This window comes from Orcinus orca, chromosome 12, assembly GCF_937001465.1.
Source record: "Orcinus orca chromosome 12, mOrcOrc1.1, whole genome shotgun sequence".
Classification (NCBI taxonomy): domain Eukaryota; kingdom Metazoa; phylum Chordata; class Mammalia; order Artiodactyla; family Delphinidae; genus Orcinus; species Orcinus orca.
Window position 1 is genome coordinate 87,960,307 of NC_064570.1, and position 24,962 is coordinate 87,985,268.

Consider the following 24,962-nt stretch of genomic DNA (forward strand, 5'->3'; position numbering starts at 1 on the left):
TTAAATTTCCCAACAATATGTATAAAAAACTATTGGCTAAGAGGTAATCAAAAACTGACTTAAAGGCTTTCTTCAGTTGGTTAATCCATTCTTCTTGTACCTTGCAAAAGAAATCTGCTGTCTCATCAACCCTCGACCAGATAGATCAGTGAAAGCAGATTTACTGACATACATACAGTTGACCCTCCGTGTCTGTGGGTTCTACATCCTTGAATTCAACCACCAGATAGGAGAAAAAAATTTCAGAAAGTTCCAAAAAGCAAAACTTGAATTTACTGTGCACCGGCAACTATTTACATATCATTTGCATCACATTTACAACTATTTACATCTCATATACATTGTATTAGGTTTATAAAATTGCAAGTAATCTAGAGATGATTTAAAGCATACAAGAGGATGTGTGTAGGCTATATGCAAATACTATGCCCTTTTATATAAGGGACTTGAGCATCTGCGGATTTTGGTCCAGGTGGGGAGTTCCTGGAACCAGTGCCCCAAAGGATACCAAGGGATTACTGCATTTGAAAATAAAAAAGCTAATTTTTATTTTGGTTTGGGGACTTTTTTTGGTAAAACCTTGAGAACAATTTCTTCATAATGGTGCAAAAGCTGACTGACCTTAGGTTTTTTTGTTGGCAGACTGACTTGTTTTCTAACAAGTCAGCTCGCAAAAGAAAAGTAGAGCAAATTTTTTAAAAAACTTTATTTGAATACAAGTCCTCTGTTTTAGAACATATATGATGATAAATTTCAGAGGATATGGATGACAAAAAAAAAAGGGGGGGTCTCAAGTTGCTGCAAGTTAGACAAAATGGTTTGGTTTTGAATTTCCACTCATTTTCTCCCCAGTAAAAACAGCAAGGCTGAATCAGTTTCAAAACCCATTTTTAACTCTAATCTGTAGACTTTTTAGGAAAACAAACTTTATCTTCTTAATTTTGTGAAGTCATGTATATTTTTCTTCATTAATACAGGTAAGTTAAAATACTGGCTTTTCTTTCCCTCCTTTTGGTCTCAAGTGTTAGTATCATTTGGTAGCCACTGCTTTAAATTATAGCAATCAATACAGTATATGTAGTTAAGGGTGTAAATAAATTTAGGTTTGGATTAGCAACAGCCTCCCTGTGCTTTCAAGAAAAACGAGCATATGACACTGTAGTTATTTACCCCCCAAACAAATTACAGTTAATTACACGTTTTACAGAAAGATTCACAATACGTTTCTCTTAAATAAAATTTGTGGTCTTACAATGATTAGTCAGTGTACCAAACTCTGACGGTGTACCAATTTTCAGAAACATACCTACAAAGTGGGTTATAGCTGCACAGTTTTTCAGTGGCAGTTTCAACTTCTAGCCTCTTCAGAACTACACGATTTATCTCAATAGCCTATAATCGAAGATAAAGAAATCGTTTTTCTCCTCATCTTAGCCTATATGCTCTTGGCTGAGTAAGAGAAGAACAATGTCTGAAGGTATGTAAAGCCTCAAAGAAGAAATTCTTTTACTACTGAATTTCAAATCACACACACAAAATAGGTGAGAAATTCTTTTATCATATTTAGAATCAAAATATCCCTTAAAATATTTACATTGTACAGTAAAAAGGATAGCAAAACACAAGATCATGTACAAGCTTAAGTATTCAAGTTTCTGAAGAGCCGAAAAGGAAAACAATGGACTACCACAAAGCTGTAGTACGGTAACAAACGCCTTCAATGAGTGCAGACTAAAGCAATAAATGTACTCCTTGGGTTTCTGATTCTTGGTCAAAAACTGCTCAACTAAATGATTAATATAATCCAATTACCAAGTTGCTTGGCTTTTTGTTGCTCCTCTACAGTTTCTTTAAAAACAGTGCAATTTAAAACAAACTTACAGAGTACACGTTACTCTCAAATTAGTCATTATATAAAGGACATTCACTAGAGGCAGTAAATATATTCCATGATTAACCATATTTACCAATTAAGGAATAAAACTAAAATTTCTAAGCCTTTATTGCATATTAATAAAACAAATCTTTGAATATACAGCAATGTAAAACTTTTAAAAACATTAAATTCCTAGAACTAGGGGGGGTGGTTGGCGTGAAGAAGGGATGAAGAGCAGTGGCCCGGGGCGCTCTGCACCAACACACAGAATTTACTGTCCTGCAAACCACCAATATTAAAAATGCAAAAGGGGCACGACCCTAGCAGGCAATCATACAAAGGTTTAAAGACACAACGTTTAACAGCTATTTCAATGTACCCCTGCGGCAGCCTGCCGGCTTCACCTTTTGCCTTTGGCTCTGTCGCCGTGGTCCCTGTCTCTGTGGTGCCTGTCTCGGTCCTTCTCGCCTTCTCTATGCTTACTCTTCTCCCGCTCTCTGTCCTTCTCCTGGTCTTCACCCTTGGGCGTGTCTGCCTTCCTGTCTACAGCCCTGCTGTCTCTGCTCGCTCTTCCGTCCACTCCTCGCTCCCCGTGCGGCGGCCGTGCCCTCTCCTGACCCTTGTGCCCTTCCTCCCTGCTCTTCCTGTCTCTGTCCTTGTCCTGGGCTCTGTCTCTGCGCCTGTGCCTTTCGGATTCCTGCTCCCACCCCTTCTCATGGCGCTCTCTTTTCAGGTGGTGTGAATCACTGTAAAATCTCTGACGATCCCCCTTACCCCTGTTAAACGGTCTATCCAGTTGCTGTTGGTCTTGCCTACCCCAAGGGTCACTATGGCGCCTTTCTGGCCTCCGAACGTCTTTAATCTGGTAAAAATTTTGCGGGCCTAGATACCGTGACGCTTGCGAGAGGGGACCCATCATACGTTGCGGTTGGCCTGTCAGATGCACGACAGGTGGCCAGGGAACCATGGGGTTCTGAGCAAAGCCAAAGCCCGGAGGGGGAAGCAACGGGGGTGGCAGATGTGGCGGGAATGCAAACATGCTTTGTGGGGGGAAATGTGGAGGCCCCGGAAATGGAAATCCAGGCGGGCTACACTTGAGATGCTGAAGGCTGGGCTGCTGTGGCCTTACGGGTGAACAGTTTGCACTTGCTCTGGGGCTGGCGCTTCTGGAGGGGAAGCTGACGCTCTTAGCAGGAAGTTCAGATCGACGTGTGTTTCCAGCCTCAAAATGCGACGCTGCTGCCACGGATCCTCTTCGAAATGGCTGCACGGTTTCAATATTTTGCATTAGAATCTCCTCCTGTAAGGGTTTTGCTTGTTCCGTTGGAGAGGTGCGTATGTTTTCTGCTGATGGCGAGTTCTGTACAGCCCCAGAATCATCACTCTGCTGAATACATGAGTTTCTCTCTACAGAAGGCAACTTGTCCTCAACACTGCTTTGTTCGGTTAACTGCTCCCTGTGCAATAGGCCGGGCGGGGGCTGCTTCTCTCCATGCCGGCAGCTATCTCCGTCCCTGCTTTCTGGAGCGGACGCCTGCTGACTCCGCCCTGCTGCCTGCCTAGGGTCCCTTTTCAGGTTGATAAACTGCGGGGCCCGTGTCGTATTAGCAGCAAGGTTTTCACTGCAACTCACGTTACCATCTACGTTTCCTTTTCCTACATTAGACCTGCAGGGAGAACTAGTATTTGAAGTCCAATTATCTTGCAAGTTATTCTCTTGATCTTGTAGCAGCTGTCTTTTTAGCGCTCTCTCTTTACTCTCCACAGTCTCCTCTTGTTTTGACTGCATCGATAAATTTGTTAGGAATGCTTCTGTAGAAACATCTGGTGGTTTACCTCTGAGACTAAGGCTTGTCAAAGGCCCAGCAGAAACAGAAGAGGCCCCCATTCCGGACGCCTCTTCTCCTACTGAACTACCTGCCGACTCTGAAGTCTTATCTCCTTTAACCTTCACTTCCTTGGCTTCACCATCAGTTGCTTCCACTGTATCTATCTTCTCTGCTTTCAGGTCGGCTTGCTCATTTATAAATGGAATTTCTTTAAGAGTGTTTTGTTCTGTCCCTGACTGAGCCTGTTCATATGCTTGAGCAGTAGTGCCCAAAAGGCTCTGAAGGATATCATCTACAGGAAGAGGTTTATTTGCCAATTCCAGAGTAGAAGGTTGATTTTCCCAGCCAATCAAGACCCCAGGAAGGAATCTTAAAGGTTTTGGTGGCTCCTGTTTGGTGACTTCCACTAAAGGTTCAATGACCGTTGGAGGGTCTTCCTGAAGAGTCTGCTGAGGCTTATTTCTTTGCTTGTGCAACACAGTTGTAAAAGAATTAAAAAAGTCATTTTCTTCTTCTGCTGCTTCCTCTGTGGAAACTTCTACCTTACTTTTTTTATCAGGCGGCAATGTTACTGGTACACTTTCAGGCATCTCAGCTGTGTGACCAGCACCAGCAGTGGCACCGTGCTGTCGTTTCAGTTTTTGACGAATAATTAAGCCCAGCAATAGATTAGGTCTGTGCAGTTCAAGGCCTGTACAAAATCAAAAACATCAATTAATAGTCATTTTCAATCATTACAATAAAGAGTAAAATTTTGCATCTAGTTTATTACAGCCTCCTCAATGGGTGCCTGTCCCTGTCACAGCAGATCTAAAGGGCTGGGCCCCAAGAAGGAAAGCAGAGTCCACTCTCCTGCTCCGGCCCTGCCTCTCACCTCACTTCATTCATATTCTATTCTTAAACGAATACCTACCAGGTCCATCAAAGGGCACAAGAGGGTGTGGGATTTTATCCGCGGCACCCAGAGGGATTAGGTACATGTCTTTAACCTGCTTCATGTTGTTAGCGGCCACTCCATAGCGCTTCCTGCTGCTGAAGTATGCAAACAGCAAAGTGTAAGAAATTTGATCTTCTTCAGTCACAGGTGTGAAGCGAACCACACAAATTTCCTATTCAAGCAAATAACAAATGGTTGTTTAAAACAATAACCTAAACAACAGCCTGGTTTTAAATACCATTCTCAATTAGTAATAATCTGTTGAATTTTACGACTGTTACTACTTAAATGCAGATATGAATACTAAAAGGAAACAACTCTTAGGAAAAGATCCTGGCTGGTCCACTGGTGGATCTGTTTTATCTGAAACTGTCCCATAGAAACTGAGTCCCAAGGTAATTAATTTGTGCAAGGTGACACACCTGTCAGTGGCAGAGAAGATATTTAAAGCCACGTCTCCTGATACCTATACTGTGTCCTCATTTCCAAAGTTGTAACTTCTACAGAGGGCTGCCTATATTCTCAGCACACTGCAAGTTAACAGCAGCCACCACCAGTGCCCCACCACATACACACACACACACACAGAAACGCACAAATCCACAGATAATCCAAGTTAGAGGGACTGAATCGAGGAATAAAGGGGGCTGGTGAAAGACCTCAAATACACACAGCATAAGTTCTGTCAAATCACTTGGCTTACTGAGGAACTTATTTGCTTGCCTCTGGGCTCTTGGCTTTGCTTCAGATAGAAAAGACAGTCCCAATTTGGTGTTAATTTGGTAGTGTGAAAAACGGATGCTTCTTCATGAAAAATGAAATGGGGAGAGCCAGATCTACTGCAAAGCCTAAACTGATGCAAGATCCTAGAGAAGACACATGAATGAGCTGAACTATGGCTCTACCTCTTCTAAGAGGTCTGTCATCCCGAGTGTCCTCCTTTGGGGCCGACAAGTCCAGATGGAAGCACACTGGGCAGTACCAGAGGGGCAGATCAAGAGCACTCCCCAAACAACCAAGAGGAATACCTCCCAATACTTTCCTATGACTTTTGCTATCATGAGAAAGTGAAAGCAAGTAAATGTAGTAACTTTTTTGTACTGCTTCGAAGTTTTATTTGTATTCTAATACAGTATCAGTTTAAATTCTAAAATCTATATTGGAAAAAATATTAGTTTCAGCTGAAGATTATCCATTATGGATCACTACTAATCTTACTAAAGACTTCTGATCATAAAAGATAAAAAAGTTAATGTTCGTTTATTCAAAATTTATTTTTTGAATGTCTATAATATGCTGGGTATTACCATCCTTGGAGGGAAAAATGATTTCTTCTAATGATTAAATATTCCTGTGTAGTTATGTTCTTTGAGTTAAAGAAATGATAGAAGATATAGAGAGAGAAAAGAAAAAGAGAGATATTGCTATAGAGGCTACTAATTATCTCCCAGTATCCATCCTCCTCATTTCCTCCTATTACAAAGAGAACGCTTAACTTTTAGTTGGGCACATGGCCATCCAATAGACATCACACTTCCCAGCCTCCTTAGCAGCCAATATGAAGTTTATGAGTAAGCTCTTGCCAATGGAAGTTAGAAGAAGTGAAAAGATAACTGCAAGTTCTAGGTCTTGCTTCTAAAACAACTGGACAGACATTCTTTTTTTCCCACTTGGTGCTGCTAAGTCAGCTCTGACCCTGCTTGAATGATAAGGACAACAGTCTTGCAAACAGCAAAATAACAAGACAGAGGAGCCTCATCCCTGCTTAATCGAACGGCCTGAAGCCCTGAACTACTGACCCACCTAACATAGCAGGAAAATGAACAACTTTAGGGTCTCTTTGTCCCAACGGCTTAGCCTATGCCCCAACTAAAACAAATGTCTACAATCAAAGCAAGGCAAAATTCCAGGATGAAATCTCAATACTTACTCTAAAACATTTCTTTCAAAACAGTGACAGAAATCACTGAGAGAGCATACCACGAAAGGAATGCTGTGCTTTGAGCTCTAGCAATGGCTATAGTTCAGCTTTGTCAGGCATATTATGTACATTTAGTACTTGTACTGGCTCCCTCCCCTGGGGACCCTGCACAAGAACTCTCAGTGGTTTACTTTTCAAATACTGTCTCACATTGGTAGAGTGAAAAAAAGTTCTCCTCACCTTGGTTCCTGAGGCTTTAATTTTTTCCACATAATCCCAAACTGTCTGAGGTGATATTCTACCACCGACTTGAATACTATCTGGTAGATCCTGTGGTAACGACATGAAGGTGATCAATGTATACAGATTATATTTATTATAATGTCTATACTTCATACAAACTTAGCTCTAAGACTAATCTGAAACAGTGATTAAAAAAAAAACAAGTAAGTAAGATTATAAAATGCATCAGAGAACATAATAAAGTACAGGAAGAGCAATTAGGCTTTACCTCAAATGTCAACTCCAAATGACTGAGATGGATGCCCAAAATACAGTTAAGAAAGAATCTGAGGTCAAGAGAAAGAAGCAGTGCAAGCATCCCACTTTGACAATCCAGGAAGAGTACAACAGATTCCAAAATATTAGGGGACACTGTTTTTCCCCTTCCACCTCCCCTCCCTTTTTTTTGGTGGTAGTGAGTTGGGGTATGCCTTTATCACTAACAGCTGGATTTCAGAAGTTATCAAGCTTAATTATAGAGGATATTTTTGCACAGAAAAGAATAACATTGTAATAATGCAAGGTTCATTATTTTTTAAAGGCATAATCTTTCTGAGAACAGATGACTATACATAAAATCAATCAAGAGCTGTACAATTAAGAATATTTCAAACTTTAATCAGTATATTTGTTTTTTATGAAGAGAGAAAAATCATAAAAAACATAATTAATCGATATAAATTCTATTAAATTTAAATGATTAATTGCTTTATTTGGGATTTTAGTCCAAATCAAACTAAAAATAAGTAGAAAGCAGAGGTGGAGTTCTGGAAAGCAATCACACAGAAACTGGCTCAGAAAAGAGAATAATAGTTTTGTTTAAAATCAAAAGGGTCCCGTAGTTTAGGACTTAGTTATCCATTTAAAAGAAGAGTTATCGTCACCAAGGACTAATCAAAGACTAAATTTCTAAACAGATTTGTTCAAAAAGAAAAGCACTGAATTTTTTTCTTATAAAATCAATGTATCTAAAATATTACTTGCCAACCAAACTATATGTAAAATAATTAAGTCGTTTATTAATCAAAAACACAACTAGACAAATAAGCTGATGGAGATTAGATAAGCAACATTACATTGAGTCAAACTAATTTCATCCTAATACAAAGAAAAGTTTATATTAGTCTTAAAAAAGAACAGGCATATATATGATTTAAGTTTTATAAAATACTGAAAACCATTTTTTTAAAAACTTTTGCCTTTATGGTCAGCAGACTGAGAATGAATGGAAAAAATGATAGATATGAACATAATAGCAAAATATAATCTCAACAAAAATACAGTACACATATACTGATTTATTTTCCTTCTGCAGAAACACAGAGAAATACAAACTTTATTCAAAAGAGTTCAGAAAACATTGTACTTTCTCACTTATCCTAATACTATAATACTACAGCTGCTTGTTTCTCATAAACACTGCATAGTAGTCCCTTCCTATTCCCTCAGGTATAAAACCAACCAAGGGCACCACTGCAGCAACCAAGGTCACTGCTCTCAGGACTGTCAACTAACTGGCGAGTCTCAACTAGACAGCTCACCCTTGAACAACATGGGGGTTAAGTAAGGGTGCCCACCCTCTGCGCAGTTGATAATCCGAGTATAACCTACAGTTGTCCCTCCGTATACACGGTTCCACACCTGAGGATTCAACCAACTGCAGGTCACGTGGTACTGTGGTTTTCACTATTGAAGAAATCCGTGTATAAGTGGACCATGCAGTTCAAAACTGTGTTGCTCAAGGGTCAACTGGGTGTGTATCTATATTCACAGAAATGGCCAGGTAAAGGACCACAGTCATGAAGCTGGGGAAATTTAAGCAGTAGGGGAATTGTAAGACTTGATAACAATGAAAAACTCTCCTTGACAAGCTAACACTGTAGGCCATAAATATGTCCATCTTTTACGTAAGTCTGTACTTAAAGAAAAACTTAGATATCCACGCAGACACTCATTAATCTTTAATTCTGACAGAGAATACATCTTGGGAAGAGTACAAGACATGTGGGTTTAATACATCAGGGCACAATTTTCTACAGTTCTAAAACTCCATTCGTGGACTCATAATTCCATTAACTGAATGGTTTAAGGATCACTGTCAATAAATATTTCTATCATGAATGAAAATTAAATATTTTAATTTTATTATGTTGTTTCTTTGCCTTGTGGCTTCAGAAACATATATGTCAACCCAGGCATAGAAGGGTAGAAAAGTTCACAGTACCTCTGTCAAGTACTCAGGGGAACCAGACACTGGGTAGGCTTTGGTAACAAATTTTGCTACAGATGGCATGTTGATAAAACCTTTCCAGATGAAGTTCAATCGAGCCAGGAAGGTAGACTCAACTTCAACAGTTCCAGGCATCTCTGGACTAAAAAATGACATTAAGAAGTTTTCAGCCTAAAGATCTGCTCATGAATAAATGCGTTTTCTATTTACTCATCAATCATTTCTATTTTAGCATGTCAAGAAAACCAAAATATGTAAAGGCTATGATTAAAGAGTTTATATTTTCACTTTAATGTACTTATATTTACATAGCCATGTTTTTACAAAGTCTTTCTTCTAGGCTGTCTTGTGGACTAATATGGTCCAGAGAAATGCAAGCAATTTTTCTTTAATGACTTATCTCCTGCCTCTTGGAGCTAATGCAATTAAGGAGAGTTTTAAAGTCAAGTCCCCACACACTCAAGTCTCTAAATTAATTTTTAGAGTCTTTTTAAAAATCTCAATTAGGGTACAGGAAGGTACAGTTACTGTCTCAAAAGAAAGGTTTCTTTCTTAAGAAACATGTCACTTTTCTAAAGTTTTTGAAGACTTCCAAGTATAATATGGCAAAGAGCTATAAAGAATAGAAATTATAACTAACAGAAAATTACCGTGGAGCAGAAGAGAATGTTGACTTTGGAGACTCTTGTTTCTCCTCTTCAAAGAATTCAGAGGCCAAAATATTTGAGGTTGAAGACAAAGCATCTGCTATACTTTCTGCTTCATTGTCTGAATGTTTACGAGATACTCCAACAACAACTTTCACTTTTTTTGGAGAAAGATCATCTACAGGCGGTGCCATTCGACCTGAAGCCAGAAAATACCAATTTATACCACTTTTGGAAACTGAAATTTCTGTAACTTCATCCATTTTCACTTCTAAAGTTATTCAGTTTCCCTGACTGCACTGTTGCATAACCATACATTTACTGGGGTAATTTGTAACTATCATCATTTCTCACAATGAGTTCTAGAACACCTCCCTTACTGATGTGAAAAATCAAAAAAAAAAAGAGAATGTTAAACAACTCAGACAAGCTTTTGAAAAGGAAACATTACAACCAGAACCTAAAAATGGTTTCCTGATTCCCTATCAAACATTTTTTAAACTAAACTACAACAAATTCCAACCGTCTTGAGAGGTAACATGAGGAACTAAGTAAAAAAAATCTGTATACCTACTTCGTGTTACATATAGCAGCAGTCCGTGACATATGCATACTACAATGCTACTTAGTTACTAAGCATGAAAAAACACTAGTAAAAGTCTAGAAAATGACATTGATTTTCTCTATAGAATCAAGAAGGAAAACTCAAACTTTATGAAAATAGGTCAAGTACAGTAGTATTTAACAAATATTTTGTGTGCTACCATTAAATTTATTGAAATATTATAATATTAAATATTATATTAATTATAAATATAACTTTAATCATGAAAATTAGTAGAAATTAATAGAATTAACAAAAAAATTATTAAGATTTTTCCCAGACAAAAACCTAATGAGTATACTAAAAATACTAGTAAACCATGGATAGCTTTCTTCAAGGATAACAATGTCTAAAAACACCCTGCCCTTTAAGTCTTTACCATTGTACCAACTGTGAACACACAATTTTGAGAAGATATGTCATTTTTATTATAAGAAAGCTGCCTAGTCTCCAAAACAATGATGGAGGGCAGCATGTTAACTAACCTGAAAAATTTTTCATCTTACTGAACAAAGTATGTATCAGTCCTTTAGCATACCACTGTAAAAAAATAAAACTCCAGAGCTACATCTCTAGAGTTTAAAAAACTCTCGTCCTCCACCTTTACCAATAAACTGAATATAAACTTAAACTCTTGCTCAACACATCCCCATTTCTTATGCCCTAAATCCAGTCTCTAACATCTGTCAATATTACCTAACCTGAGTATCTCAAAGCCTCCCTTTAATTAAAAGCACCTGCATCTCCCTCTTGCACTAGTGCACAAACGCCTGCCACCTAGCCTCGCTCCTTCTTCTCTTGGCTTCTTTCATCATCATCTCTACTCAAAGTCAGAGAAATCTTCATAAAATTCCAAGCTGATCATATCACTCCCCTGCTCAAATCCCTTCAATCACTACCCACTGCTCTTAGATAGAAGACTAAAATGTTTCATATGGCCTACCAAAGCAGGTTTTCAGCAATTTTTATCATAATCTGCAAAGTAACATTTTATATCATGATCCATTACTTACATACACACGCACACTCCACATACCCCTGTGTCTCTGTGCACATGTGTGTGTATACATGTATGTATGCATGTGTGGGTCTTTTTGTTATACATAAATAACTGGAACTAAAGTCTCTCAAAATCATACTTATCTTTAACAGTGCAATTCACCGTGATATTTTCTATTCTGTTTTCGTTTGTTTTTGAAATGCTAGTGAACTACTTACTAAATTGATTTCACTACTACTACTAAGTCACAATCTGACTCTGCACCAGTACTGGGAAAACAAAAACCTATTTAAATTATAATTTACAAGTATTCCCCTTTTAAAATGAAAGCAACATTTAGGAAGAAATACTTCAAATTACCTATGCAAATTTTGCAGTTAAGATCAAAAAGATGTTGTCTGTGTTGATTAGTGGTATCTTTAGATAAGGAGTCAATCTCTTCTTTCTGTTTGTCAGATCCTTCTGTCTTCTCCATTGACTTATTAGCTGTAGGTTCCTAACAACAGTGAGAGTAAAAATAGGTTAACAGAAAAACTTTGGCCTCAATTATTTAAACCATCTGTTATTTCATACTGATATTTTTCCAAAATCAAACTGCTCCATTCATAGGTTGTTTTTCACGATTTCTTTAAAAAATAAATGCTAGATGTTAATTATGACACAAAACAGAGCAAAAACTCAAACATTTCTCATTCTTCAAGGCCTCTAACAAGATCTATTATTTTCTCATTGATATTTGAAAGTAAGAAAAGCTACACCTGCTCTCAAACTAGTCTATCTTAAGAAGCACCTGCATATTTCGAGGCCTGTGATGCAGGTGGTCTGCACACTACGTACAGAAAAACAATGCTTTAAACACTCTCAAAACAACATTAAACCAATAATAGAGACAACTCTAATAAATACACAGTTTAAAAAATTCCTTTTTCTACTTTAAGAACAAGAGAAGCAGTGGCTTCTCTTGTTGCGGAGCACAGGCTCTAGGCGCGTGGGCTTCAGTAGTTGTGGCTCGTGGGCTCTAGAGCGCAGGCTCAGCACTTGTGGCTCGCAGGCTATAGAGCGCAGGCTCAGTAGTTGTGGCGCACAGGCTTAGCTGCTCTGTGGCATGTGGGATCTTCCCGGACCAGGGTTCAAACCCATGTACCCTGCACTGGCAGGCGGATTCTTAACCACTGTGCCACCAGGGAAGTCTGCCCTCCTTTATTTTTATATTCCAAGTGAATCATTTAATGTGAGTGAGGCTCAGTTTGATATTACCGTAAGTATTAACAGAAGAAAATGGTTAAATATAAACATTTTCCCTTCTATCAAAAACGGTCAAATAAATCTTTTCTGAATCTTCATGTTTTGAGCACTATAAAACATGTTATTTTTATTATCATAATTTACCTGAATCTCCATGGCTGCTTCCTGTTCTTTCATTGGAGCATCACTCTCAATTTCTATCTCACCTTTATGAGTTATCTTGGTGATTGGTCGTCTTTCCACTTCTCTCTGTTCTTTCTCAATCATCTCTATGGTCTAATAGGACATATTTTAAAGAAAACTTCACAGTTAATCACAGATGATTTTTAACCTTTAGGTAGTCTCTCAAGCAACAAACATATACTGAGTACTTGCAAATGTCAGTTTTAAGTGCTGGCGTTTTAAGAATTGACCTCATACGTCAGCCTGGGGAAGTTTACATGTACAGTAACTGGAAGCAGCTGAAGTGTAATCTAATTTGCAAAGTGATGAAACATGATATTTACATTTAAAATCTGCTTTCTGATCTAGTATTTCAGCAGGTGCCACAGAGAAATAACAATCAAGTTCCTCTTAGATTCCTAACTTGATGTTCTAACATCTCCCACAGCAGCAGAAATTTAGTCGAACCACAGAAACGGGCAATCCCCCATCAGAAGGCTCCTGATGGAGCTTACTCTGTGACAGGGAACAAGCTCAGCAACAAAGCATAATAAATAAGCAAGAGCAGACAGAACTAGTAAAAGGTAGCTGAGAGTGGAATGGGTTAAGGAAGGTAAAGATGGATCCGGTCATTTGTCTTGTCACTGTTAAGTGCAAATCTTCCTTTAAAGAAAGAAATCAGATACACAGCCCAAAGAAAGAAACAGCTGGTCTCCCATGCAGATGACACCTGCAGCCACAGTTTCAAAGAAGAGAGGCACATGCACATTTGGGATACGAAGCGAAAAAAGAGATGGTGATAATATTTGCAAAATACGAGAAATTATACAAGGGGAAATTAAAGAAATATGTGACTTAGTGTAATGTATCAAATTAAGGCCTCTTGCACAACAAACTAAATTTGGTAGAAGATCAACATGGAGGATTAATGCTAAGATTAGGTGAATCATGTAGAGTTCATATATAAGAAACCACTATTTTCCAGAATAAAGGGCTAATACTCTAAGGCCATTGTAATAAAAACAGTGGATAATGTGGCTATCTTGCGGTCACGATAATTTGAAGTCACATATTCACCTCACCTTCAAAGATATTTCAAGTTCACAAACCCCCAATGAAAACTCTCAGCATTAGTAACTTTCAGAATTTTTTAGTTTTAAATATGCAATACACAGAGAGAGAGGGAAGATGGCGGAAGAGTAAGACACGGAGATCACCTTCCTCCCCACAGATACACCAGAAATACATCTACACGTGGAACAACCCCTACAGAACACCTACTGAACGCTGGCAGAATACCTCAGACCTCCCAAAAGGCAAGAAACTCCCCACGTGCCTGGGTAGGGCAAAAGAAAAAAGAATAAACAGAGACAAAGAATAGGGACAGGACCTGCACCAGTGGGAGGGAGCAACGAAGGAGGCAAGTTTTCCACACACTAGGAGCCCCTTCGCGAGTGGAGACTGCGGGTGGCAGACTGGGGATGCTGTGGAGGAGAGCGCAGCAACAGGGGTGCGGAGGGCAAAGCGGGGAGATTCCCGCACAGAGGATCGGTGCCGACCGGCAATCACCAGCCCGAGAGGCTTGTCTGCTCACCCGCCGGGGTGGGCGGGGCTGGTAGCTGAGGTTCGGGCTTCCGTCGGAGCACAGGGAGAGGACTGGGGTTGGCGGCGTGAACACAGCCTGAAGGGGGTTAGTGCGCCACGGCTAGCCAGGAGGGAGTGCGGGGAAAAGTGTGGACCTGCCGAAAAGGGAAGAGACTTTTTCTTCCCTCTTTGTTTCCTGGTGCGCGAGGAGAGGGGATGAAGAGCGCTGCTTAAAGGAGCTCCAGAGACGAGTGCGAGCCGCGGCTAACAGCGCGGACCCCAGAGACGGGCGGGAGACGCTAAGGCTGGTGCTGCCGCCACCAACAAGCCTGTGTGTGAGCACAGGACACTATCCACACCTCCCTTCCGGGAGCCTGTGCAGCCCGCCACTGCCAGGGTCCTGGGATCCAGGGACAACTTCCCCGGAAGAACACATGGCATGCCTCAGGATGGTGCAAAGTCACGCCCACCTCTGCCGCATCAAGCTCGCCCCGCACTCCGTGCCCCTCCCTCCCCACAGCCTGAGTGAGCCAGAGCCCCCGAATCAGCGGCTCCTTTAACCCTGCCCTGTCTGAGCAAAAAACAGACGCCCTCCAGCGAACTACACGCAGAGGCGGGGCCAGATCCGAAGCTGAACACGGGAGCTGTGCCAACAAAGAAGAGAAGGGAAATCTCTCCCAGCAGCCTCAGAAGCAGCGGATTAAAGCTCCACAATCAACTTCTTGTACCCTGCATCTGTGCAATACCTGAATAGACAACGCATCATCCCAAATTGAGGAGGTGGACTTTGAGAGCAAGATTTATTATTTTTTCCCCTTTTCCTTTTTGTGAGTGTGTATGTGTATGCTTCTGTGTGAGATTTCTGTCTGTATAGCTTTGCTTTCACCATTTGTCCTACGTTCTATCCATCCGTTTCTTTTTTTCTTAAAAAAATTTTTTTTTCTTAATAATTATTTTTTATTTTAATAACCTTATTTTATTTTACCTTACTTCATTTTATTTTATTTTATCCTCTTCTTTTCTTTCTTCCTTTATTTTTACCTTTTCTCCCTTTCAATTCTGAGCTGTGTGGATGAAAGGCTCTTGGTGCTGCAGCCAGGAGTCAGTGCTGTGCCTCTGAGGTGGGAGAGCCAACTTCAGGACACTGGTCCACAAGAGACCTCCCAGCTCCACATAATATAAAATGGCGAAAATCTCCCAGAGATCTCCATCTCAACGCCAGCACCCAGGTTCACTCAACGACCAGCAAGCTACAGTGCTGGACACCGTATGCCAAACAACTAGCAAGACAGGAACACAACCCCAACCATTAGCAGAGAGGCTGCCTAAAATCATAATAAGTCCACAGACACCCCAAAACACACCACCAGATGTGGACCTGCCCACCAGAAAGACACGACCCAGCCTCATCCACCAGAACACAGGCACTAGTCCCCTACACCAGGAAGCCCACACAACCCACTGAACCAACCTTAGCCACTGGGGACAGACACCAAAAAAAAAGGGAACTATGAACCTGCAGCCTGCAAAAAGGAGACCCCAAACACAGTAAGATAAGCAAAATGAGAAGACAGAAAAACATACCGCAGATGAAGGAGCAAGATAAAAACCCACCAGATGTAACAAATGAAGAGGAAATAGGCAGTCTACCTGAAAAATAATTCAGAATAATGATAGTAAAGATGACCCAAAATCTTGGAAATGGAATAGAGAAAATGCAAGAAACATTTAACAAGGACCTAGAAGAACTAAAGATGAAACAAGCAACAGTGAACAACACAATAAATAAAATTAAAAATAATCTAGATGGGATCAATAGCAGAATAACTGAGGCAGAAGAACGGATAAGTGACCTGGAAGATAAAATAGTAGAAATAACTACTGCAGAGCAGAAAAAAGAAAAAAGAATGAAAAGAACTGAGGACAGTCTCAGAGACCTCTGGGACAACATTAAACGCACCAACTTTCGAATTATAGGGGTTCCAGAAGAAGAAGAGAAAAAGAAAGGGACTGAGAACATATTTGAAGAGATTATAGTTGACTTCCCTAATAAGAGAAAGGAAATAGTTAAGCAAGTCCAGGAAGCACAGAGAGTCCCATACAGGATAAATCCAAGGAGAAACACGCCAAGACACATATTAATCAAACTATCAAAAATTAAATACAAAAAAAACATATTAAAAGCAGCAAGGGAAAAACAACAAATAACACACAAGGGAATCCCCATAAGGTTAACAGCTGATCTTTCAGCAGAAACTCTGCAAGCCAGAAGGGACTGGCAGGACATATTTAAAGTGATGAAGAGGAAAAACCTACAACCAAGATTACTCTACCCAGCAAGGATCTCATTCAGATTTGATGGAGAAATTAAAACCTTTACAGACAAGCAAAAGCTGAGAGAGTTCAGCACCACCAAACCAGCTTTACAACAAATACTAAAGGAACTCATCTAGGCAAGAAACACAAGAGAAGGAAAAGACCCACAATAAAAAACCCAAAACAATTAAGAAAATGGTAATAGGAACATACATATCGATAATTACCGTAAATGTAAATGGATTAAATGCTCCCACCAAAAGACACAGACTGGCTGAATGGATACAAAAACAAGACCCATATATATGCTGTCTATAAGAGACCCACTTCAGACCTAGAGAACACACAGACTGAAAGTAAGGGGATGGAAAAAGGTATTCCATGCAAATGGAAACCAAAAGAAAGCTGGAGTAGCAATTCTCATATCAGACAAAATAGACTTTAAAATAAAGACTATTAGAAGAGACAAAGAAGGACACTACATAATGATCAAGGGATCGATCCAAGAAAAAGATATAACAATTGTAAATATTTATGCACGCAGCATAGGAGCACCTCAATACATAAGGCAAATACTAACAGCAATAAAAGGGGAAATTGACAGTAACACATTCATAGTAGGGGACCTTAACACCCCACTTTCACCAATGGACAGATATCCAAAATGAAATTAAATAAGGACACACAAGTTTTAAATGATACATTAAACAAGATGGACTTAATTGATATTTAGAATACATTCCACCCAAAAACAACAGAATACACATTTTTCTCAAGTGCTCATGGAACACTCTCCAGGATAGATCATATCTTGGGTCACAAGTCAAGCATCGGTAAATTTAAGAAAATTGAAATTGTATGAAGTATCTTTTCCGACCACAACGCTATGATACTAGATATCAATTACAGGAAGAGATCTGTAAAAAAAACAGATACATGGAGGCTAAACAATACACGACTTAATAACGAAGTGATCACTGAAGAAATCAAAGAGGAAATCAAAAAATACCTAGAAACAAATGACAATGGAGACCTGATGACCCAAAACCTATGGGATGCAGCAAAAGCAGTTCTATGAGGAAGTTTATAGCAATACAATCCTACCTTAAGAAACAGGAAACCTCTCGAATAAACAACCTAACCTTGCACCTAAAGCAATTAGAGAAAGAAGAACAACAAAACCCCAAAGTTAGCAGAAGGAAAGAAATCATAAAGATCAGATCAGAAATAAATGAAAAAGAAATGAAGGAAACGATAGGAAAGATAAATAAAACTACAAGCTGGTTCTTTGAGAAGATAAACAAAATTGATAAACTATTAGCCAGACTCATCAAAAAAAAAAGGGAGAAGACTCAAATCAACAGAATTAGAAATGAAAAAGGAGAAGTAACAGCTGACACTGCAGAAATAGAAGAGAGGATGAGAGATTACTACAAGCAACTCTATGCCAATAAAATGGACAAACTGGAAGAAATGGACAAATTCTTAGAAATGCACAACCTGCCAAGACTGAATCAGGAAGAAATAGAAAATACGAACAGACCAATCACAAGCACTGAAATTGAAACTGCGATTAAAAATCTTCCAACAAACAAAAGCCCAGGACCAGATGGCTTCACAGGCGAATTTTATCAAACACTTAGAAAGGAGCTAACACCTATCCTTCTCAAAATCTTCCAAAATATAGCAGAGGGAGAAAACTCCCAAACTCATTCTAGGAGGCCACCATCACCCTGATACCAAAACCAGAAAAGGATGTCACAAAGAAAGAAAACTACAGGCCACTATCACTGACGAACATAGATGCAAAAATCCTCAGCAAAATACTAGCAAACATAATCCAACAGCACATTAAAAGGATCATACACCATGATCAAGTGGGGTTTACTCCAGGAATGCAAGGAATCTTCAATATACGCAAATCAATCAACGTGATACACCATATTAACAAACTGAAGGAGAAAAACCATATGATCATCTCAATAGATGCAGAGAAAGCTTTCGACAAAATTCAACACCCATTTATGATAAAAACCCTCTAGAAAGTAGGCATAGAGGGAACTTTCCTCAACATAATAAAGGCCATATATGACTAACCCACAGCCAACATCGTCCTCAATGGTGAAAAACTGAAAGAAAGCATTTCCACTAAGATCAGGAACAAGACAAGGTTGCCCACTCTCACCACTCTTACTCAACATAGTTTTGGAATTTTTAGCCACAGCAATCAGAGAAGAAAAGGAAATAAAAGGAATACAAGTCGGAAAAGAAGGAGCAAAGCTATCACTGTTTGCAGATGACATGATACTATACATAGAGAATCCTAAAGATGCTACCAGAAAACTACTAGAGCTAATCAATGAATTTGGTAAAGTTGCAGGATACACAATTAATGCACAGAAATCTCTGGCATTCCTATACACTAATGATGAAAAATCTGAAAGTGTAATCAAGAAAACACTCCCATTTACCATTGCAACAAAAAGAATAAAATATCTAGAAATAAACCAACCTAAGGAGACAAAGATGTGTATGCAGAAAATTAAGACAGTGATGAAGGAAATTAAAGATGATACAAATAGATGGAGAGATATACCATGTTCTTGGATTGGAATAATCAACATTGTGAAAATGACTCTACTACCCAAAGCAATCTACACATTCAATGCAATCCCTATCAAACTACCACTGGCATTTTCCACAGAACTAGAAAAAAAATTTCACAATATGTATGGAAACACAAAAGACTCCAAATAGCCAAAGCAATCTTGAGAACGAAAAACGGAGCTGGAGGAATCAGGCTCCCTGACTTCAGACTATACTACAAAGCTACACTAACCAAGACAGTATGGTACTGACACAAAAACAGAAATATAGATCAATGGAACAGGATAGAAAGCCCAGAGATAAACCCACGCACATAGCATCACCTTATCTTTGATAAAGGAGGCAGGAATGTACAGTGGAGGAAGGACAGCCTCTCAATAAGTGGTGCTGGGAAAACTGGACAGGTACATGTAAAAGTATGAGATTAGATCACTCCCTAACACCATACACAAAAATAAGCTCAAAATGGATTAAATACCTAAATGTAAGGCCAGAAACTATCAAACTCTCTTAGAGGTAAACAAAGGCAGAACACTCTATGACATAAACCACAGCAAGGTCCTTTTTGACCCACCTCCTAGAGAAATGGAAATAAAAATAAACAAGTGGGACCTAATGAAACTTAAAAGCTTTTGCAGAGCAAAGGAAACCATAAACAAGACCAAAAGACAATGCTCAGAATGGAAAAAAAATTTGCAAATGAAGCAACTGACAAAGGATTAATCTCCAAAATTTATAAGCAGGTCATGAAGCTCAATAACAAAAAAACAAACAACCCAATCCAAAAATGGGCCGAAGACCTAAATAGACATTTCTCCAAAAAAGATATACAGATTGCCAACAAACACATGAAAGAATGCTCAACATCATTAATCATTAGAGAAATGCAAATCAAAACTACAATGAGATATCATCTCACACCAGTCAGAATGGCCATCATCAAAAAATCTAGAAACAGGGCTTCCCTGGTGGCACAGTGGTTGAGAGTCTGCCTGCTGATGCAGGGGACACAGGTTCGTGCCCCGGTCTGGGAGGATCCCACATGCTGCGGAGCGGCTGGGCCTGTGAGCCATGGCCACTGAGCCTGCGCGTCCGGAGCCTGTGCTCTGCAACAGGAGAGGCCGCAGCAGTGAGAGGCCCGTGTACCGCAAAAAAAAAAAATCTAGAAACAATAAATGCTGGAGAGGGTGTGGAGAAAAGGGAACACTCTTGCAGTGCTGCTGGGAATATGAATTGGTACAGCCACTATGCAGAACAGTATGGAGGTTCCTGAAAAAACTAAAAATAGAACTACCATATGACCCAGCAATCCCACTACTGGGCATATGCCCTGAGAAAACCATAATTCAAAAAGCGTCATGTTCCAAAATGTTCATTGCAGCTCTATTTACAATAGCCCAGAGATGGAAACAACCTAAGTGTCCATCATAGGATGAATGGATAAAGAAGATGTGGCACATATATACAATGGAATATTACTCAGCCGTAAAAAGAAACGAAATCAAGTTATTTGTAGTGAGGTGGTTGGACCCATAGTCTGTCATACAGAGAGAAGTAAGTCAGAAAGAGAAAGACAAATACCATATGCTAACACATCTATATGGAATCTAAGAAAAAAAAAATATGAAGAAACTAGGGGTAAGACGGGAATAAAGACACAGACCTACTGGAGAATAGACTTAAGGATATGGGTAGGGGAAAGGGTAAGCTGTGACAAAGCGAGAGAGTGGCATGGACATATATACACGACTAAACGTAAAATAGATAGCTAGTGGGAAGCAGCCACATAGCAGAGGGAGATCAACTGGGTGCTTTGTGACCACCTGGATGGGTGGGATAGGGAGGGTGGGAGGGAGGGAGAAGCAAGAGGGAGGAGATATGGGAACAAATGTATATGTATAACTGATTCACTTTGTTATAAAGCAGAAACTAACACACCATTGTAAAGCAATTATACTCCAAATAAGATGTAAAAAAAAAAAGGCCAGTGTTGATACTCACACTAATTACAAAGGGGAAGATCACCTCCCAGGGGAAAAAAAAAAAAAGAAATAGAGGAGACAGCTTCAAGATGGTGCAGGAATAAGAAGGGGAGATCACCTTCCTCCTCACAAATACATCAGAAATACATCTAAACATGGAACAAACCCTACAGAACACCTACTGAACGCTAGCAGAAGACCTCAGACCTCCCAAAAGGCAAGAAACTCCCCACGTACCTGGGGAGCGCAAAAGAAAAAAGAAAAATCAGAGACAAAAGAATAGGGACAGGACCTGCACCAGTCGGAGGGAGCTGTGAAGCAGGAAAGTTTCCACACACTAGGAAGCTCCTTCATGGGCGGAGACTGCGGGTGGCAGAGGGGGAAGCTTTGGAGCCGCGGAGGAGAGCGCAGCAACAGGGATGCAGAGGGAAAAGCGGAGAGATTCCCACACAGAGGATCAGTGCTGACTGGCGCTCACCAGCCCGTGAGGCTTGTGTGCTCACCCGCCGGGGTTGGCAGGGCTGGGAGCTGAGGCTCCGGCTTCGGGAAAAGGTATGGTCCTGCCTAAGAGGCCAGAGAACATTATTTTGGGGTGCACGAGAGGGGATACAGAGCACCACCTAAACAAGCTTCACAGATGGGCGCAGGCCGCAGCTATCAGTGCAGAGACCAGAAACGGGCATGAGACGCTAAGGCTGCTGCCGCCGCCACAAGAAGCCTGTGTGCGAGCACAGGTCACTATCCACACCCCCCTTCCGGGAGCCTGTGCAGCCCGCCACTGCCAGGGTCCTATGATCCAGGGACAACTACCCCGGGAGAACGCACGGTGCACCTCAGGCTGGTGCAACGTCATGCCGGCCGCTGCCGCCGCAGGCTCGCCCCACATCCGTACCCCTCCCTCCCCGCGTCCTGAGTGAGCCAGAGCCCCCTAATCAGCTGTTAATTTAACCCCCTCCTGTCTGAGTGAAGAACAGATGCCCTCAGGTGACCTACACACAGAGGAAGGGCCAGATACAAAGCTGAGCCCCGGGAGCTGTGCGAACAAAGAAGAGAAAGGGAAATCTCTCCCAGCAGCCTCAGGAGCAGCAGATTAAATCCCCACAATCAACTTGATGTACCCTGCATCTGTGGAATACCTGATTAGACAACGAATCACCCCAAAATTGAGGCGGTGGACTTTGGGAGCAACTGTAGACTTGGGGTTGGCTTTCTGCATCTAATGTGTTACTGCTTTTATGTTTACCTTAGTTTACTATTTAGAGCTTATTATCATTGGTAGAGTTACTGATTTGGTTGCTCTCTTCCTTTCTCTTTTTATATATATATATTTTTCCCTTTTCTCCTTGTGAGGGTCTATGTGTATGCTTCTTTGTGTGATTTTGTCTATATACCTTCGCTTTTACCATTTGTCCTAGGGTTCTGTCTGTCTTTTTTTTTTAATAAAGTTCTTAATGCTTGTTATCATTGATGGATTTGTTTTAACATATGGTTGCTCTCTCTTTCGTTTTTTACTTTATTATTTTTTTATCTTTAATAATATATTTTTTACTTTAATTACTTTATTTTTCTTTGTTTCTTTCTTTTTCTCCCTTTTCTACTGAGCCGTGTGGCTGACAGGTTCTTGGTGCTCCAGCTGGGTGTCAGGCTTGTGCCTCGGAGGTGGGAGAGCTGAGTTCAGGACACTGGTCCACCACAGACCTCCCAGCCCCAGGTAATATCGAACAGTGAAAGGTCTCCTAGAGATCTCCAAATCAACGCTAAGACCCAGCTGCACTCAATGACCAGCAAGCTACAGTGCTGGACACCCTACGCCAAACAACTAGCAAGACAGGAAGAAAACCCCACCCATTAGCAGAGAGGCTGCCTAAAGTCATATGAAGTTCACAGACACCCCAAACACACCACCAGACGCAGTCCGGTCCACGAGAAAGACAAGGTCCATCCCCACCCACCAGAACATACACACTGATACCCTCCACCAGGAAGCCTACACAAGCCACAGAACCAACCTTAACCACTGGGGACAGACACCAAAAACAACGAGAGCTACGAACCTGCAGTCCGCAAAAAGGATACCCCAAACACAGTAAAATGAGAAGACAGAGAAACACACAGCAGATGAAGGAGCAAGATAAAAACCCACCAGACCTAACACATGAAGAGGAAATAGGCAGTCTACCTGAAAAAGAATTCAGAATAATGATAGTAAAGATGATCCAAAATCTTGGAAATAGGATGGAGAAAATACAAGAAACGTTTAACAAGGATCTAGAAGAACTAAAGAGTAAACAAACAATGATGAACACCACAATAAATGAAATAAAAAATCCTCTAGAAGGAATCAATAGCAGAATAACTGAGGCAGAAGAACAGATAAGTGCCTGAAAGATAAAATAGTGTAAATAACAACTACAGAGCAGAATAAAGAAAAAAGAATGAAAAGAATTGAGGACACTCTGAGACCTCTGGGACAACATTAAACGCACAAACATTCAACTTACAGAGGTTCCAGAAGAAGAGAAAAAAAACAGGGACCAAGAAAATACCTGAACAGATTACAGTTGAAAACTTCCCTAATATGGGAAAGAAAATAATCAAGATCAGAAAGTGCAGAGAGTCCCATACAGGATAAATCCAAGGAGAAACACGCCAAGACACATATTAATCAAACTATCAAAAATTAAACATAAGGAAAAAATATTAAGAGGAGCAAGGGAAAAGCAACAAATAACATACAGGAGAATCCACATAAGGTTAACAGGTGATTTTTCAGCAGAAACTCTGAAAACCAGAAGAGAAAGGCAGGACATATTTAAAGTGATGAAAGAGAAAAACCCACAACCAAAGATTACTCTACCCAGCAAGGATCTCATTCAGATTCAATGGAGAAATTAAAACCTTTACAGACAAGCAAAAGCTAAGAGAATTCAGCACCACCAAACCAGCTTTATAATAAATGCTAAAGGAACTTCTCTAGGCAGAAAACACAAGAGAAGGAAAACACCTACAATAACAAACCCAAAACTATTTAAAAAATGGTTAATAGGAACACACATATCAATAACTACCTTAAATGTAAATGGATTAAATACTCCAACTAAAAGACATACACTGCCTGAATGGATACAAAAATGAGACCTGTATATATACTGTCTACAAGAGACCCACTTCAGACCCACAGGCACATTCAGACTGAAAGTGAGGTCATGGAAAATAGTATTCCATGCAAATGGAAATCAAAAGAAAGCTGCAGTAGCAATTCTCATATCAGACAAAATAAACCTTAAAATAAAGACTATTACAAGAGACAAAGAAGGACACTACATAATAATCAAGTGATCAATCCAAGAAGATATAACAATTGTCCATATTTATGCACCCAACACAGGAACACCTCAATACATAAGGCAAATGCTAACAACAATAAAATGGGAAACTGACAGTAACACAATCATAGTAGGGGACTTTAACACCCCACTTTCATCAATGGACAGATCATCCAAAATGAAAATAAAAAAAGGAAACACAAGCTTTAAATAATACATTAAACAAGATGGACTTAATTGATATTTATAGGACACTCCATCCAAAAACAACAGAATACACTTTCTTCTCAAGTGATCATGGAACATTCTCCAGGATAGATCATATCTTGGGTCACAAATCAAGCATTGGTAAATTTAAGAAAATTGAAATCGTATCAGGTATCCATTCGACCACAACGCTATGTGACTAGATAT

General features: G+C 40.0%; 1 protein-coding gene and 1 long non-coding RNA gene across 10 annotated transcripts in view; both read right to left on the reverse strand.

Annotated features, from left to right (window-relative positions):
• Positions 1-1,538: 1,538 nt before the first annotated feature.
• Positions 1,539-24,962, reverse strand: part of PHF3 (PHD finger protein 3) — a 103,543-nt gene continuing 80,119 nt past the window's right edge. For all 9 annotated transcript variants that reach the window (XM_004282509.4, XM_033410629.2, XM_033410631.2 and 6 more), the window contains 7 exons: positions 12,716-12,847; positions 11,687-11,822; positions 9,726-9,921; positions 9,070-9,217; positions 6,804-6,893; positions 4,619-4,814; positions 1,539-4,396 (listed from right to left, as the gene is read on the reverse strand). In XM_004282509.4, coding sequence (XP_004282557.1) covers positions 2,277-4,396; positions 4,619-4,814; positions 6,804-6,893; positions 9,070-9,217; positions 9,726-9,921; positions 11,687-11,822; positions 12,716-12,847 — 3,018 coding nt within the window. In that variant the 3' untranslated portion in view covers positions 1,539-2,276. The remainder of the gene's footprint in view (positions 4,397-4,618; positions 4,815-6,803; positions 6,894-9,069; positions 9,218-9,725; positions 9,922-11,686; positions 11,823-12,715; positions 12,848-24,962) is intronic.
• Positions 15,226-23,312, reverse strand: LOC125960634 (uncharacterized). Its single transcript, XR_007470499.1, has 2 exons — positions 23,232-23,312; positions 15,226-15,788 (listed from the first exon to the last, which is right to left on the reverse strand). It is a non-coding gene; the product is annotated as an uncharacterized LOC125960634 (long non-coding RNA).